Source organism: Capra hircus, chromosome 20 (genome assembly GCF_001704415.2).
Source record: "Capra hircus breed San Clemente chromosome 20, ASM170441v1, whole genome shotgun sequence".
Classification (NCBI taxonomy): domain Eukaryota; kingdom Metazoa; phylum Chordata; class Mammalia; order Artiodactyla; family Bovidae; genus Capra; species Capra hircus.
In genome coordinates this window covers 58432366-58447545 of record NC_030827.1, presented here as the reverse complement: position 1 = coordinate 58447545, position 15180 = coordinate 58432366, and the positions used below count along the sequence as shown (strand labels likewise).

General features: G+C 48.3%; 1 protein-coding gene across 2 annotated transcripts in view; it reads left to right on the top strand.

The window, feature by feature from the left end:
- OTULIN (OTU deubiquitinase with linear linkage specificity) overlaps positions 1–15180 on the top strand; it is a 33271-nt gene that overhangs the window by 11778 nt on the left and 6313 nt on the right. Inside the window, exons 3-6 of one of the 2 annotated variants that reach the window (XM_018065666.1) lie at positions 2703–2797; positions 5195–5338; positions 11674–11799; positions 14693–14962. In XM_018065666.1, the coding sequence (XP_017921155.1) occupies positions 2703–2797; positions 5195–5338; positions 11674–11799; positions 14693–14962 (635 nt within the window). The remainder of the gene's footprint in view (positions 1–2702; positions 2798–5194; positions 5339–11673; positions 11800–14692; positions 14963–15180) is intronic. The other variant, XM_018065667.1, reaches the window with a different exon arrangement.

Sequence of the window (15180 nt, the reverse complement as noted above, 5' to 3'; positions counted from 1 at the left end):
TTCTTGCCCTAGCCTGTTGATTGAGAGTCCCAGCGTTCTGGAGGGGTTCAGTTTTAACTTCCCATCCTCCAAGGGTCTGAATCCTTGTCCTGGTCATCATATGGTGGTTAAGGAACAAAACCTCTTGGTTATTTCAGCTTCTGGTGACCACTGTTGATTTTCAGCTTCCCCTTTGTGTTTTTTGAGTTTGTTTTCGGTGGAGTTTATTTGGCCATTAGAAACGTGCATTCCCGGGGCAGTAAGCAGCCTGTGTAGCATGCGGATGACCAGAGCAGGCGCTGACTTAGACTGTAAGCTGCTTGGGGTGGCGGCTGGGGCGCACTTTCGATGCTGGCAGCTGCTCAGGCGCCCATTTTCCCACCCTCACTGCCTCACGCAGACCTGTGATTCATCAGAGGACTGCGGCCTGTGGCCTGGCCTCTGAGCCCAGCCAGCCTCCTGCCTCCTCCACTAGATCCTGAGATGGGGCCCTGCCGGCCTGTGGAGGGCCCGGGTGTCCTACCCACAGGAAAGAGCACCGCGGGCGAGGAGAGCGCCAGGGCTGGGCTTTCTCCCGGGGGCCCTTCCCGAGCTAGCAGCTGCTCTGCTCGTGCCAGGACGTGTCCTAGTGGATGTCCTCACCTCAGGACACGTGTGGTTCCTCGGGCTTTCTGAGGAGGTGAGTCGGAAAGCCATTGAAGGGAACTCTTCCTTCCACTAATAAGACACTCACAAGGTGTTTTTGACTTTAAACAGTGGCTGCTCTTTATTTGAGGGTTGGCTGTGTAGCTTTGGTATTTGTGGTCTCTGTGGATTAGGCTCCAGGACTGGTTCACCTCTAAGCCAGTCCTGACTTAAGCGCGCATAAATGTATCTGTTACCTGTGTGTGTGTTGTTTTCCCTTTTGTATAGAAGGTTTATTTTCCTTATGAAAGGATTTATCAATGAGATTTTAAAAATAGGCAATTCTGACATTTTATGTCTTAAAAAATTGTTTTACTTATTAAAGTGCAGGAAGGGCTTAACGCTCTTCTTGTGCTCCTCCATCCGTCATCCCACATCCATCACATCTTGCACGGTCAGGGCCTGTGGTCCTTTCTTCTTAAGTAGTCTCTAAACCCGTTCAGGACCAAACCTGGGCCTTTATCATCTTCATATCCCCTTGCTCCTAGCTCAGTACTTGGCATATATTAGACACACAGTGTTTGTTGGATTGAGTTGACTATACCATCTATATTTTATGTACAACTTCCTCTTGAGTAAATATGCCATGAGGTACTTCTGTGTTTATATCCTGATTTCTTTGCTAACATTTACTTCTTCAATATTTTAAAAAGGAAGTCAAGATATGCCTGGGAATTTAGCTCTCTTTCTTCCTAAACCATACAAAGACCCACACATGTGCGTGCATATGCCTAGGCCACAAAATCCAACCCCAGGCCTCATGTGTTAAACAAGGAAAGTCTGAAGGCCATTTTATTTTTTACTGTAATATTTGTCTGATCATCAGTTGTGTCTTTAATTTTGGGGGGGGGGGTAATGTGTTATTAGAATCAAACAGGCCTGTGTTTCAGCTCACATTGAGAGCTCCGTTAGTTTTTGGCTGATTATCAACAGTTTACAGCCCTTTGGGATCAAAACAGGATATAACGAAATAAAGATTATTAAATATACATCTGTAATAGAAGTGTTATCTCTTTGTATAATGGATGTGAAAAAATTACAAATCACTAGCTATATGGTCTCATGGCTTAGACTACTGCATGTTTGAATGAACATTATTCGAGGATACCTAGGTCAGTGTGGTTGCCGGTGCTGAGGGCACAGCTGGGAAACAGACCAAGCCCCTGCCCTCAGGGAGCTCATGTTTTGCTGTGTGTGTCTATGTGTGTGTATGTGTGTGTGTTTTGTGTGTGTGTGTGTTTTATGTGTATGTGTGTGTCTGTGTGTAGGGATGGGAGAGGCAGCGTACAGAAGAAGAAATAGGTTAGGTGTTGATCAGTGCCAAGAAGAAAAGCAGAACCATGTAAGGGGAACAGAGTGAAAGTGTGTGTGAGTGTGTGTGTGTGCACGTGTGAATGTGTAGGGATGAGAGAGGCAGGGTACAGAGAAAGAAATACGTCAGGTGTAGATCACTGCCAAGAAGAAAAGCAGAACCATGTAAGGGGAACAGAATGAAAGTGTGTGTGTGTGAGAGAGAGAGAATGTGGGTGTGTGAGATGTTTTGACACTGGGTGTCAGTGTCAGAGGTAAGCAGAGACCTGCAGAGCCTGAGGAGCAGGTACCTCACAGATAGGGCAGGAGCTGTTGGTGTGTGTAGTGAGAGGCACTGCGACCCGGGAGGCAGTGGGGGCCAGGGCAGGGGGCCCTCTGGTAGGGAGGAAGGGAGTGGACCCCTAGGTGTGGCAGGCGGCCCTGGAGCCCAGCTGTGATGGGTAGCGTCTCACCTAGGTTTTGAATGCACTGCTCTGGCTGCTGTGTGGGGCATGGCCGCTAGGGTCTGGTGACAGGGAGCCTCAGCGGGAGACCTCTGTGGTCATCTGGGAGCGAGGTGGTGGTGGTCTGCACTGGGTGGTCAGCAGTCTTGGGCTTCTAGACGTGGGAAGGACTGCAGTGAGTGAGAAAGGAATTCTCAGGCGAAGCCGTGCTGTTATTCTGATCATACTTTGTCTCCTTATTCCCCCTCCCCCACCCCACCCCTTTTTTTTTGGATCCTTTCACAGAACCTAGATTAAGCATAGCTCCTGAAATGGATATCATGGACTACTGCAAAAAAGAATGGAGGGGAAATACGCAAAAAGCAACATGTATGAAAAAGGTATGATACCTGGATGCATGGACTTTGAGTTTTTCCAGTAGTCTACCATAGGTAATTATTTAATATGTCCTTTTGTATGCTGCTAAGTCGCTTCAGTCGTGTCTGACTCTGTGCGACCCCATAGACGGCAGCCCACCAGGATTCTCTGTCCCTGGGATTCTCCAGGCAAGAATACTGGAGTGGGTTGCCATTTCCTTCTCCTATGCATGCATGCATGCTAAGTTGCTTCAGTCGTGTCCGATTCTGTGCGACCCCGTGAACAGCAGCCCACCAGGCTCCCCTGTCCCTGGCATTCTCTAGGCAAGAATACTGGAGTGGCTTGCCGTTATGTTTAGATGTTATAGTTATGACAACTGCCATTAGACTGTGTTACTATTGGGGCTCTAATTTTAGAGATGAGGAAACAGACTGCAAAGATAAGGGCCGTCTCAGTATTAATACAGAATCATTATCAGTTAGTCAGCAACTTGATTTCTTTGAAAAACGCATAAATGACTGTGTGCTGTTCCGAGCTACGCCAGCCACGGGTTGGCCCCTTGGGGGCATTTGGCTGTAATGTCCTTCTGGCCTGATGAGGTCACAGCCTTGGGTGACCTACGTCTGCTGTCCCCAACTGGATTTATCTTCACATCCTCCAGTCCTTGAGGCCTGGACTCTCCCGTACTCCCTTAGCAGTGGAACCTGGAGCTCCTACCTTTATTTAGGGCACTCCAGGAGCTGCCCCCTCTCAGTCCCTTTGCATAACTGGGTGACCCGAAGGTAGTCCTTCCAAGGCTGTGGGATGTTGGGGATTCCCATGACGAGGCCTCGCTGGGGCTGTGGCCGGGCTGGATCACCACTCCCGCTGCACAGTAGTCAGGCAGCCCCACTCTTGGTTCCCCATCAGATAGATCCTGAACCCAGCATTCCTCCATAGGTGGAGATTGCTCCTGCAGTTGACCCTTGTACACCACAGGTTTGGACTGCTGGGGCCCGCTTCTCTGGATTTTTTCACTGACTATGGACTACAGTGTACTGCACAATCCCATGAGTGATTTATGCATTTGGAAAGGTGCAGTTGCTGTTGAGCTAGTATTTGGGACAGCTGGGGGTTCACCATAGGGAAGAGGTGCATTTAGTAGGCATGAGTCTCCCTGATGGGCCTTCTATTGCAGTAGTTGGGCCACTGAACAGAAATGCAGCTCTCAGAATTTTATTATTGGAAAGAAATACTTTCATATCCACTTCAAACATCATCCTGTGACTTGAATCTTGAAAACAACTTACGACAGGGTCCAGTGCTTGGACACAGGATGACTGTCTACGGGGTCCCCACCCCAGGACGGTGCCACTTCTTCCTTTGCGTACGTGTGTGTTGAGGGGGAAACATGGTTTTAAGTGGCTGTTGAGGAAGAGCAGGGCAAGCGACAGATCCACGTGGTCAAGGGGGAGTGAGATGGGAAAGCCTGGAAGTTGATGCCGAGGCCTGAGCAGCGTCCAGCGGAGAACTCAGTCAGCCAGGTGCCTAGACCAGCTCCGTGGAATTTCATGGTGTCCTTTTAAGGGGAGTGTGCTCAAAACGGTCCGTTTGGATGGCTGTGTTTGAGTGACTGAGCATGTCACCGAGAATTTTCATTTCCTTGTTTCACTTCCAGGCTGAATAATAGTGACAGTTCAATCCACTTTTTAAAAAACAGAATTGATCCAGGCACCTCCAAGACGATACATATAATCTTTATGTATTTAATGGAAATGTGGGGTACAGGGTGTTATCTTTAATATGGAGACATAAGCCAGGTAGAGAATCCGCCTGTCAACACTGGGAGATACAAAAGATGAGGGTTCGAGCCTTGGGCCAGGAAGATTCCCCTTGCGTAGGAAGTGGCAACCCACTCCTGTGTTCTTGTTTGGAAAATCCCATGGATAGAGGAGCCTGTTGGGCTATAGTCCATAGGGTTGCAAAAAGTCAGACACGACTGGGGAATTGGGCACATAAGCTGGGTGCATCTCTTTTCTTTCCTGTCTCCTCATTAAAGAGTTTAGGGTCAACTTAAACACAGACCAAAGCCTTCAGATTACTGGTTATTAATAAGTGAGTGTTACAGCAGTTGCTTAGAAAGGGACATACGACTTCAACTTTGGGGGTAACTAGCATTTTAATAATACTTAGTGTCCCAGTCTATATGTTCTGTAAGTTGTGTCTGCTGCATAGGCTGATATTTTGTATGATACTAACGTTTGTTAATTTCTTTTGATGAATAAAAAGGGAATTAAAATATCCTGCAGGAAAGACTTGGCCATTCTTCCTCTGATCAGGGTAGGGGGCGTAGGGGGCATATTTCTTCCACATGAATAAAATTCTCCCCACTCTCCGAAGTCAGTAACGACCATTTGAATTTTTTGATGCTTTTTGCGCAGGGCTACGAGAAGGTGTCTCAGAAATTCACCTCCATTAGGCGAGTCCGTGGAGATAACTACTGTGCACTGAGGGCCACACTGTTCCAGGCCATGAGTCAGCCAGCGGCGCTGCCCTCCTGGCTGCAGGACCCGGAGCTCACGCTGGTACGCTGCCGCCGCAGGTTTGAGTCTGCACTGTTTCCCATCGTTTCTGCAGCAAAGACTTCCCTTGTCTGCCCCGGGCTGTGTGCTGGTGCTTGCCTGCAGTGCTATGTCAGCGTGCAGGTTTCTGCAGCTTTCTGTGGCTGGGATGACTTTGCATAGTAAAGCGACCAAAAACGATAATTTCCTGGAGGAGTAAGATGATAAAATTTATTTAGCGCCTCAGCTGAACTAGAGAGCAGGGGTTTGTTTAGGGCTTGCCCAGAGCACTGAGGGCAGTTTGACTTCCGAGTCGGAGTCTCCACCAAGTGGGCTTTGTATTGTACTCTCTGAGAACCTGCTGGGGTTTCCAAAGGCACGTTTCTGGGCTTCCGTCTCCAATTCAGGGAATTAGCACCGTCTGGAGAGTGTTAGGAGGGTCATAGGCTTGGTACGTGACAGGCACCGGCAGAGAGATGGTTGCTGTCAACTGGGGGAGGCTTCCTGGGGAGGTGAGGGTTGGGGGCTCTGTCCCATGCCTGGCCCTCATTAGTTGTTCTGAATCTGCAGCCTGACAGTGACACCCCAAGAAGTCACATTATCCCTGTGTCGTGTATCCATGATGGACATCAGCTGAGGTCACAATAGGTTAGATGATAGACCATTCCTCAAGAGCTTGGTGGGCAGTCATGATTGAGCAGAGCTCACACTATAACGTTAATTGGAAGAAAATGGGAAATCTTGGACTTGTCTTAACCCCCCAAAACCAAAACCCAAAGTGTCAGCTCTGGGAGATGTGCCTCCCCAGCAACTTAGAGGAAAAAAGTAGGGATTTTAGTGGGTCACAGGCTCAGTAGCAGCCCACAGGTATGTGATGGCCTCAGTGATGAGGAAGCCTGTTTTATAATGAAAGGGATAGGTAGGGAGTTTGGGGTGGACATGGACACACTGCTATATTTAAAATGGATAACCAGCAAGGACCCACTGTTCAGCACAGGGAACTCTGCTCATTGTTATGTGGCAGCCTGAATGGGAAGGGAGTCTGGGGGAGAATGGATACATGTATATGCATGGCTGAGTCCCTTCACTGTTCACCTGAAACTCACAGCATTCATTGTTAATTGGGTATACGCCAATACAAAATAAAAAGTTTAAAAACACCAAATGCTTCTAAACACAGGCTGTGACAACCTGTCTTGAACTGGGCTGGTCGAATCCCATTTTAGGAACTGAGGGCAGCTCTGTGCCTGTTCCCTTGGGACAGAAGGGCGTGTGCCCGAGGCAATCTGTCTCCTTCTGGGAACAGTTGAAGGAGCTGGGGTATTTCCCTGGAATAGAGACTTGTAGAGGATACTGGCTGGCAGCTCAGCTAATTGCAGATCTGTTAGGTGGTCGGGGTGTCACATAGCCTCCGAGCATAGCCAGGCCCAGAAGGTGGAGGATACCACCTGTCTGCCTGGTGAGTACCCACTCTATAAAGCAGTATGAAAGCGGCACCCTTGTGTAAGCTGTCTAGATGACATCTGTGAAAGATTCTTCTAATCAGAGATGCGTCATCTCAAGCAGATTTCTCAGTATTAGCTTATTTCTTTTTTCAATAAAGAAGCAAAAAAAAATTGATACAGTAGGCTGTTTTTAGCTTTGCAGGTTATGCTAAGTATTAGTACTGAAATATTTTGGAAATGTTGGTCAGCCTGTCTGTGGATCTGAGCCGCTGCTGGGGAAGCAGACACGAGCGACCTCACTTGGTTTTGCTTAACTTCTGTTCGCTAACCGTAGCTTAAATTACAGCTTGTGACACAAAGTGCTCCTCAAGTGTAGGCTCTTTTCCTTTGAACTTTTTACTTTAAGGAGCTGCTTAGATTTATGAATTTAATTGATGTAATGAATTAGAATTCTTTTACTCTCCAAGAAACTCTGGTGCAAGTTACTTTCCAAGTAACTCTGGTCCACGTAGTTAAGCATATACAGTACTCCCCATAAAAGTAAAGCACAGTCTCCCTTTTGTTTTACTGACAGGATCCACCTGGGTAGGGTCATCTGTCATACTGGAAACAGCCTCGGTGGACTGTGCGTGGTTTCTGATGGCTATGAGAACACGTTGTGTGTGAGTTATGGGGCTGTAAGGTGGTTTTCCTGGCTGAATTTGAGTCATGTGGAAATTCTCAAGCATTCTAATTTCTTCCCTTTTCTGTATGTATCAGCCAACCAGTAGAGTTTTTCTCTTGGGAGCATAATCTAATTAGTTAGTCACAGTGGTATTATTTTTGTCATCTAACCTTTACTGAATGCCAGGAGGCCTTTGTCAGAAAAAAGTTCATACCTGCCAGGGGTGTCATATGAAAGTCTATGAAACTATTCTTGCTCTCCTGCAGGTAGAAGACTTGTCCCTGTGTTAACTTTTTGGCCCCCAGCATCTTGCCTTGATTTGAGCCTTTTCTTGGGAGGGTCTGTTTTGTGATGTGTCTGGAGCAGGTGGCACGTGCACCTCATGCTTCTTATTCGAGGTGCCAGCACAGGAGGGGCGCGTAGACTGGGTGCTGCCCTTGCCCAGCGCAGTAGGGGCGCGTAGACTGGGTGCTGCCCTTGCCCAGCGCAGGAGGGGCACGTAGACTGGGTGCTGCCCTTGCCCAGCACAGGAGGCGCACGTAGACTGGGTTTCTTCCCTTGCCCAGCGCAGGAGGGGCACGTAGACTGGGTGCTGCCCTTGCCCGGCGCAGGAGGGGTGCGTAGACTGGATGCTGCCTTTGCCCAGCGCAGGAGGGGCGCATAGACTGGGTTTCTGCCCTTGCCCAGCGCAGGAGGGGCACGTAGACTGGGTGCTGCCCTTGCCCGGCGCAGGAGGGGTGCGTAGACTGGATGCTGCCTTTGCCCAGCGCAGGAGGGGCACGTAGACTGGGTTTCTGCCCTTGCCCAGCGCAAGAGGGGTGCATAGACTGGGTTGCTACCCTTGCCCAGCGCAGGAGGGGTGTGTAGACTGGGTGCTGCCCTTGCCCAGACTAGTCTCTCACCCCTCCCAGCTGTCACGTGCTCTCGCCTGTGGCCGCCATCCCATCCCTGTTCTCATCCCGGCCCCTCCACTTGGTCCTTCCTCAGGAAGTCCGCCCTGATAGGGGTCTTGCTGAGTGAGCAAGAGAGTGGTGTGGCGTGACCAGAACAAGTCAAGGTGGAACCAAGTGTGAGCGCACATGGGTGGAGAGACCCACAGAGACTGGCGGTGTGCACCCGTGGAGGGGGGTGCCTGGACCACCTCCCCTGGAAGTGGGGTCTCTCCATCACCAGATAGCACTGCGAAACTGTAGTAAGGACACATCTCAATACGTGTTAACACACGTGCCTAAGACAAGCAGATCAGCTGATACCAAACTGTCTACCAAACACGAAACTCTTACAGGAGTTTGGCTATGAAAGTCTCTTGAGTATTTCCTGTCCATCTTCCCACTAAATTAGAATAATTTATATCCGATCATATGAATTAAACCATGCTTGCTGTTAGAACTTGGTATAAATGATCTGAGTTTAAAATGGGGTGGGCTTGCTGTTAGATGCACAGTAACCATCTGGCAGCAAGTCAGTCTCAGTTTCCCCTGATGCTTGAATCTCTGAATTGCTGAGGAGACCATGACCACCCCGACACCCCTCCTCAGCACTGCGAGTCAGACAGGTCCTGGGACACCCAAGCTTGTACGTGAATCTGTAGACCTAGAGCCAGCCTCAGCCCCAGCCTGCAGGCCACCTGCTGTGCTAAACATCCCTTGACCTCAGCATTCATTTATATCATCAGGAGATCAGTGCGGTGAGCCCAGAGAAGCCCCACGCTCTGTAGCTGGCAGTATCTGCTTGCATTCACATCTGGGGAGAGGCTGTCCACAGCCCTTGGCATCGTCCCTTGCTCTTGGAACACACTTGGTTTCAGGACATGACGGGGCGACAGGAAGCGCAGGACTGAGACCCTCCCTTGGTGTGAGGTCGGTGGAGGAGGGCCAGGCCATGCTTCCTGCACTGCTCAGCTGCTCTGGCCTTGCTGTCACAGCCCATCTCACAGTCTGGCCACTCCGCACCGCCTGTCTTCAGGTCTGGGCTCCCTGTATGCTGTGTCTGCCTCTGTCCAGACCCCGGTCTCTGTAGTGTTGACTGTAGTCAGATCATCTGACCCTGACCTTGGATGTGGCTTGCTCTGGCTCTTCTTAAACTTGGACAGCACCTGGGTCCCCCAAGAGGTGGTGTCCTTCGGGACAGGGGCTCGGTTAAGTTTCAGAATGTCTCTGAATGGGTGGGACCTGTGACAGTGTTTGCTTAGAGTACGATAGACTGTATCAAAACTCATATTATGAGTTTGGGGAAGGACACGTTTTTGTTATATGCTGTCCCTTTAGTCATAGTACTGATTTCAAGGATTATGGACATTTGCTACAGAAAATAGGCTTTTAAAAAATATTTCAGTCACAAATGAAATTATACCAAAGCTGACTGCCTACTTTGTTAAGCATGTCCCATCATTGTTTTCTGTTTTTAATTTTGTTTCTTCCTTAAATCTCCTTTACTCTAAGAGAAGTCCAGTCTCTGAGTGTGCAGTGTAAAAGAATAGCCTTGTATGTGTGATGTGTGTCTCATGACTCCCGAAAGCATTTAAAGTTATACTCTTTCTTTTTTTAAAAAAAATCTGAGTAAAGGATTTCAAGTCCCATTATTCTTTTCTCATAGTTTCTTTTCACACCTCAATTTTGGGGCTTTTTCCAGGATCTTCACATCTCCTGGAAGTATACAACCCTGGAGAATTACTCTAGTGACAGTTTGGTCCATGCATGGAAGGAGCGAGGGAATGGACTTCTATTTGGGTCCTCTGTGGAGTTAGGTCTTTGGGGTCTCTTGAGTACTTCAGTGCTGTGCCTGCTTTTTGGGTCCCGACCTGTGATGCTCATGTGCTCTCCCAGGCTTCCCCCCGCCCCGTCTGCCAGCTCGCATCTGCGCAGCCAGTACTTTCTGCTCATTGCGCTTCTTTGTGCTCAGTTGGGATTTCAGCATGTTGCCACTTGAGGGCATTTTAGGTTCTGGTGACAAACCAGAGGACCTAACAGAAGGTTTGCAGGAGAACCGCCCACATGTTGCTGAAACGCAGGACAGTGTGGGTGCAGCGCTGGGCTCCTGTTGGGTGGGAAGGGGGGTCGTTTGTCATCGTGGTAAGTGAGAATGCAACCCCCCACCCCCCACGAACGAGTAAGTGTAGATGGCCTCACTGTGGTAACTAGCTGAAGAGGAGTTCAGTCCCTGTTGTGGTTTTGTCTCTTTGGAGAGATGAAACCACCTTAGTTTCTCATGATTGCTGTAGATAGAGAAGGTGAAACTGAGTTAACGTTCACGAAGGGTCTTCAGTGTCTTAGATTCAGGAGAACAGAACATATGGCCTCATTTAAAACTGTCTTTATGATTGTTAAGCTCCGGTTCCAGGGAAGGACTCATCATTCTCTAAGATCTTTTGACTTGGAAGTGAACTGCTTCCCTTTCTGCGTTTTCTAGCGCTGAGGTGGCATGCCTGTGCCCAGCCCGATAACGTGGGCTCCTGGCACACCCTAGACTCCTGGGAGAGTCTGCGTTCCCGTGCTGGCGTCGATTGAGCTTTGTCCCAGCTTGCCTCTCAGACTCCAGATTCTACTGATGATGAGGGGAAAACAAAATAACAGACACTCCAGGAAAAAAGGCCGAGTGATTGTGTCCTTTCTTTGATGAGCCAGGCCAGCCTGGCTCCTTTAACCCTTGCTCCTTATTCTCAGTTGTAGTTTTTTATCTTACTTACACTGATTAGGTACTTAAACTGGAGACCATCCTGTTTCTTTTTAATCTTAAAACTATGATGATAGTGTAAAAATTAGAAATTAGGTTTTGTTTTCCTAGTCAGGAAAGGAGCAGGTTTTTGCTGTTTCCAGACCATCTCATTAGACCCAAAGTGCCTTCCTGAGTCAGGCATCAGGGAGTGGCAGGGTGGGGGCTAGTGAGCCCAGCTGGTGCCCAGGTGGTTTATGCCAAGACCTGTGTGGACACTGCCCTCACACACCCTTACATAAAGCTCGGGAGTGTTCGTGGCTGTGGCGGGAGCCCAGCAAGGTAGACCGTGCCTTTGGGCTGCAACCAGAACCGCCTTGTCACTCTCTCAGCCCTCTGCAGGGTGGCTGTTTCTGACCTCCTGACTTCTAGATTTAGGTCCCCTGACCCAAACCCAGACAGATGTGCAGAAATTGATTCTGGAAACAAAGGCCACAAAGATCGGTCTTCTAGGTTACATTGTTTCTTACAGCTTGGTTCATGTGATGGAGTGTTTGGAACCTTAACCTTTTTTCTCTCCTGTTTCTTGATAACTCTAGTTACCAGAAAAGCTCATAAGCAAATACAGCTGGATCAAGCAGTGGAAGCTGGGACTGAAATTTGAGGGGAAGAGCCAGGACCTGGTGGATAAAATTAAGGAGTCCCTCGCTTTACTGAGGAAGAAGGTTTGGAACATATAGTTTTCTTTGATAAGTATAGAGCTCTGACTCCCAATTGCCTCAGCATGCTTCTTAGTCCTCACTTAGTGGGTTACAGGCTGCCCAGGTCGCTCATCGGTAAAGAATCCGCCTGCCAATGCAGGAGATGTGAGTTCGATCCCTGGGTCGGGAAGATTCCCCTGGAGAAGGAAATAGCAGCCCACTCCAATATTCTTGCCTGGAGAATCGCATGGATGGAGGAGCCTGGCAGGCTACAGTCCATGGGGTTGCCATGAATCAGACATGCCTGAGCGACTAAGCAACAACGGTGGGTTACCACTTGCTCTTGGCTGGATTTTACGCAAAGTAATTCTAAACAAACGCAAACTCTTCCTCTGAGGTATTTGGTAAAATGAAGCGGTATCAATGTCATACATTCTCAGAGGAGATGACATGTTACATGAAATGTTTAATTTTGTTTAAAGCAAACCTTACAGTTGTAGTCTTGTCTTCTAAGTCATGCTGACAAGTTTCAGGGATGTCATTTGGTCCGTATCTCGTACAGTATCATCAGTGATATGAATGCTCATTTATTAAATTCTTCCCAATTATGTTCATGTTTTAAGATTCTGTCCATATTTATTAGGCATGTTTTCTTTTAGAATGATTGTCCAGGGCAGTAGATTTAGTAACTTGTCTTTTGAAAACAATCCTCAGGATTTCTCTGAAGCAGAATTGTGAGAAGGCACTTGGTCAGCTGAGCCCCAGTGATTTGGTCGTTAAACCCTCCCTCTCCATGGCTCTCTGCTGTCTTACACGGGTGGGGTATCCTGCTTGCACGCCAGCCCACTTGGACCTCTCGGTTGCTGGCCTCTGAACAGCCTGGATGCTCTCCTCTCCAGGAATCCCAGACAGAGGGCCTGTTAGTTGTTCCGGGCTTAGTAGATGGAGTAGGGAGGGCTGTAAGGCGGTGTCAGGCATCGTCTTTCAAGACTTCCTAGCACACACCCCAGTCGTCAGCCTCTTAACTGTGGCCTGCTGCCCCCATGAGACTTGCAGCCTCACGACAGACTTCATACACTTCATATGTGCCAGGCTGTACCCTGATTTCTAGTATGTAATTGTCACGTGATAAGTGTTCAGCAGGGTGTTGTCACTGTGGTCGTCCTCACTTTACAGACGAGGAGACAGTCCTGTTCATTCCTTTACAGCCAGTGCTGGGCACTGGGCCTGACACACAGCAGGAATTTGGGAAATACTTCGTTGAATGAGTGGAGGACCCTGACTTCCTGGAGCCTGGTTTTTATTTATAAAAATGAGAAATGTGTGCTGGAAAATAATACTGTTGAAGAAGGACTAGTGATAAAGACGTGGGAGCAAGAGAAGGACAGAGGGAGTCTGTTCGTGTTGCCTGTTGAAGCAAAACACAGGATTAGAAGGGCTGGAGCCCCACGCTGCCCCAGGCAGGCCCTGGGTTAGCAGCGGGTGGAGCTTGGGAGAGTGAACAGGAAGGCTTCAGCATAGCCACTAGTGACCGTCCATTTTAACTCAAATTTTTCAGTTCTTGAGAAGTCACTTTATATATCTAGTAAAGACATACCTAGTCTGCTGTAACTGATCTTGATTTGGGGGAATTTAAAGTGATTCCAATTTATAATTATTCCATTAAAATTATTCCTTAATAATCTGAGTCAGCACTGCTGACACCTCATAGGTGCAAGGCTGTACACTAAAGTTCTCTGTATTACATAATTCTCACCAGAAGGGTGTCATGGTTGTGGTTGTGCCCACTTTACAGGTGATGAGACTAAGGCCCTGCAGGGGCCAGCAGCTGCTCGGTGGTGAGGCCCTTGTTCCATCCTGACTCTGACTCCAGAGCTGTGCTCTCACCTGCCAGCCTGGTCTACTCCTGGAAAATATGAGATGTTGTAGCTTTCAGAGTCCTGTGGCACAGTTATCACCATTAAAATGTACTCTTGAATTAAAAAATTTAATGGTTTTACAGAGGAGCAGTAGTTACTGATTATACACAAGAATTAGTTTTGTGCTGGCATCTCTTATTCCCAAGGAGATTCTTGACTTATAACAAAATATATTTATAGGGTTTTCTTCTTCACCTAAGGAGTTAGCATTTGTTAGCTGAATACCTGATTGTTGTTGTTCAGTTGCTACGTTGTATCTGACTCCTTGTGACCCCATGGACTGCAGCTTGCTAGGCTTCCCTGTCCTTCACTACCTCCCAGAGTTTGCTCGGAGTCCTGTTCACTGAGTTGGTGATACTGTCTAACCATCTCATCCTGTGCTGCCCCCTTCTCCTTGAATACCAGATTCTGTCCTTTGTTTTTAATCAGAAGTCAGTACGAATTTCCTGAGTAGATTTACTCATCTGAAACTCAAGTAAACTTTTAATAAGAGGTTAGAAGGGTAAGTTTAGTAAACAGGTATTCAGGAGATGTCACAGTCTTCCTTGCCTGTCTTCACGTTCTAAGGTTGGCTTGGTGTTTCTGGGTGGTATCGGCTGCCATAAGCCCCTTCAAGGAGAGGGGTGATTTCAGCTGTGCTCCAGGGCATCATCACATCGGGTCTCTCAAAAGCGTGTTCGCTCTCCTTCAAATATTTGTTTATTGACCTGTCCCGTTTCTTTGCTTGGGAAGATACGAGAGTTGAAATTTCCATTCCGTGATCCTAGAGCTTGTCCTTAGTGCAGTATACTTTTGTTTCAGATTACCAGGGGAAGAGCTGAATAAGGAAAGCGTGTGGTACAGTTGTTGCTCAAGTGCTGGAAAATTGAATGCTGAGCGTTGGTACATGACCTGTGGTCGCCTACCTATTCTGAAAATAATTTTGTGCTCATAGTGTGGGGTTTTACCAGGGACTTTCAGAACAACAATTTAATTATTACGTAATTTTCTTATTATAGTGGGCAAGCCTGGCTGAACTGAGAACTGCGGAAGCAAGGCAGATGGCTTGTGATGAACTGTTCACAAATGAAGAAGAGGAGTACAGCCTCTATGAAGCTGTAAAGTTCCTAATGCTGAACAGAGCCATCGAACTCTATGATGATAAAGAGAAGGGAGAGGAAGTGCCGTTTTTCTCTGTGCTTCTCTTCGCTCGGGATACGTCGAGTGACCCTGGGCAGCTGCTGCGGAACCATCTGAACCAGGTGGGGCACACTGGCGGCCTGGAACAGGTGAGTCGTGCCTTTGGGAGTTCGTTAGCCCAGAGCAGCAGCATCAGCCTTCAACCACTGCTTCAGTTTTTGTGGGTCCGGAGCTCGGGAGCCGTGCCATTGTGTGGTTCTGGCTCAGGGTCGCAGGAGGTTGCGTTGAATCTTGATCAGGGCTGCAGTCTCCGGAGGGCTCGACTGCGGCTGGAGGGTCCACTTGCAGCCTGGTGCACACTCACCTG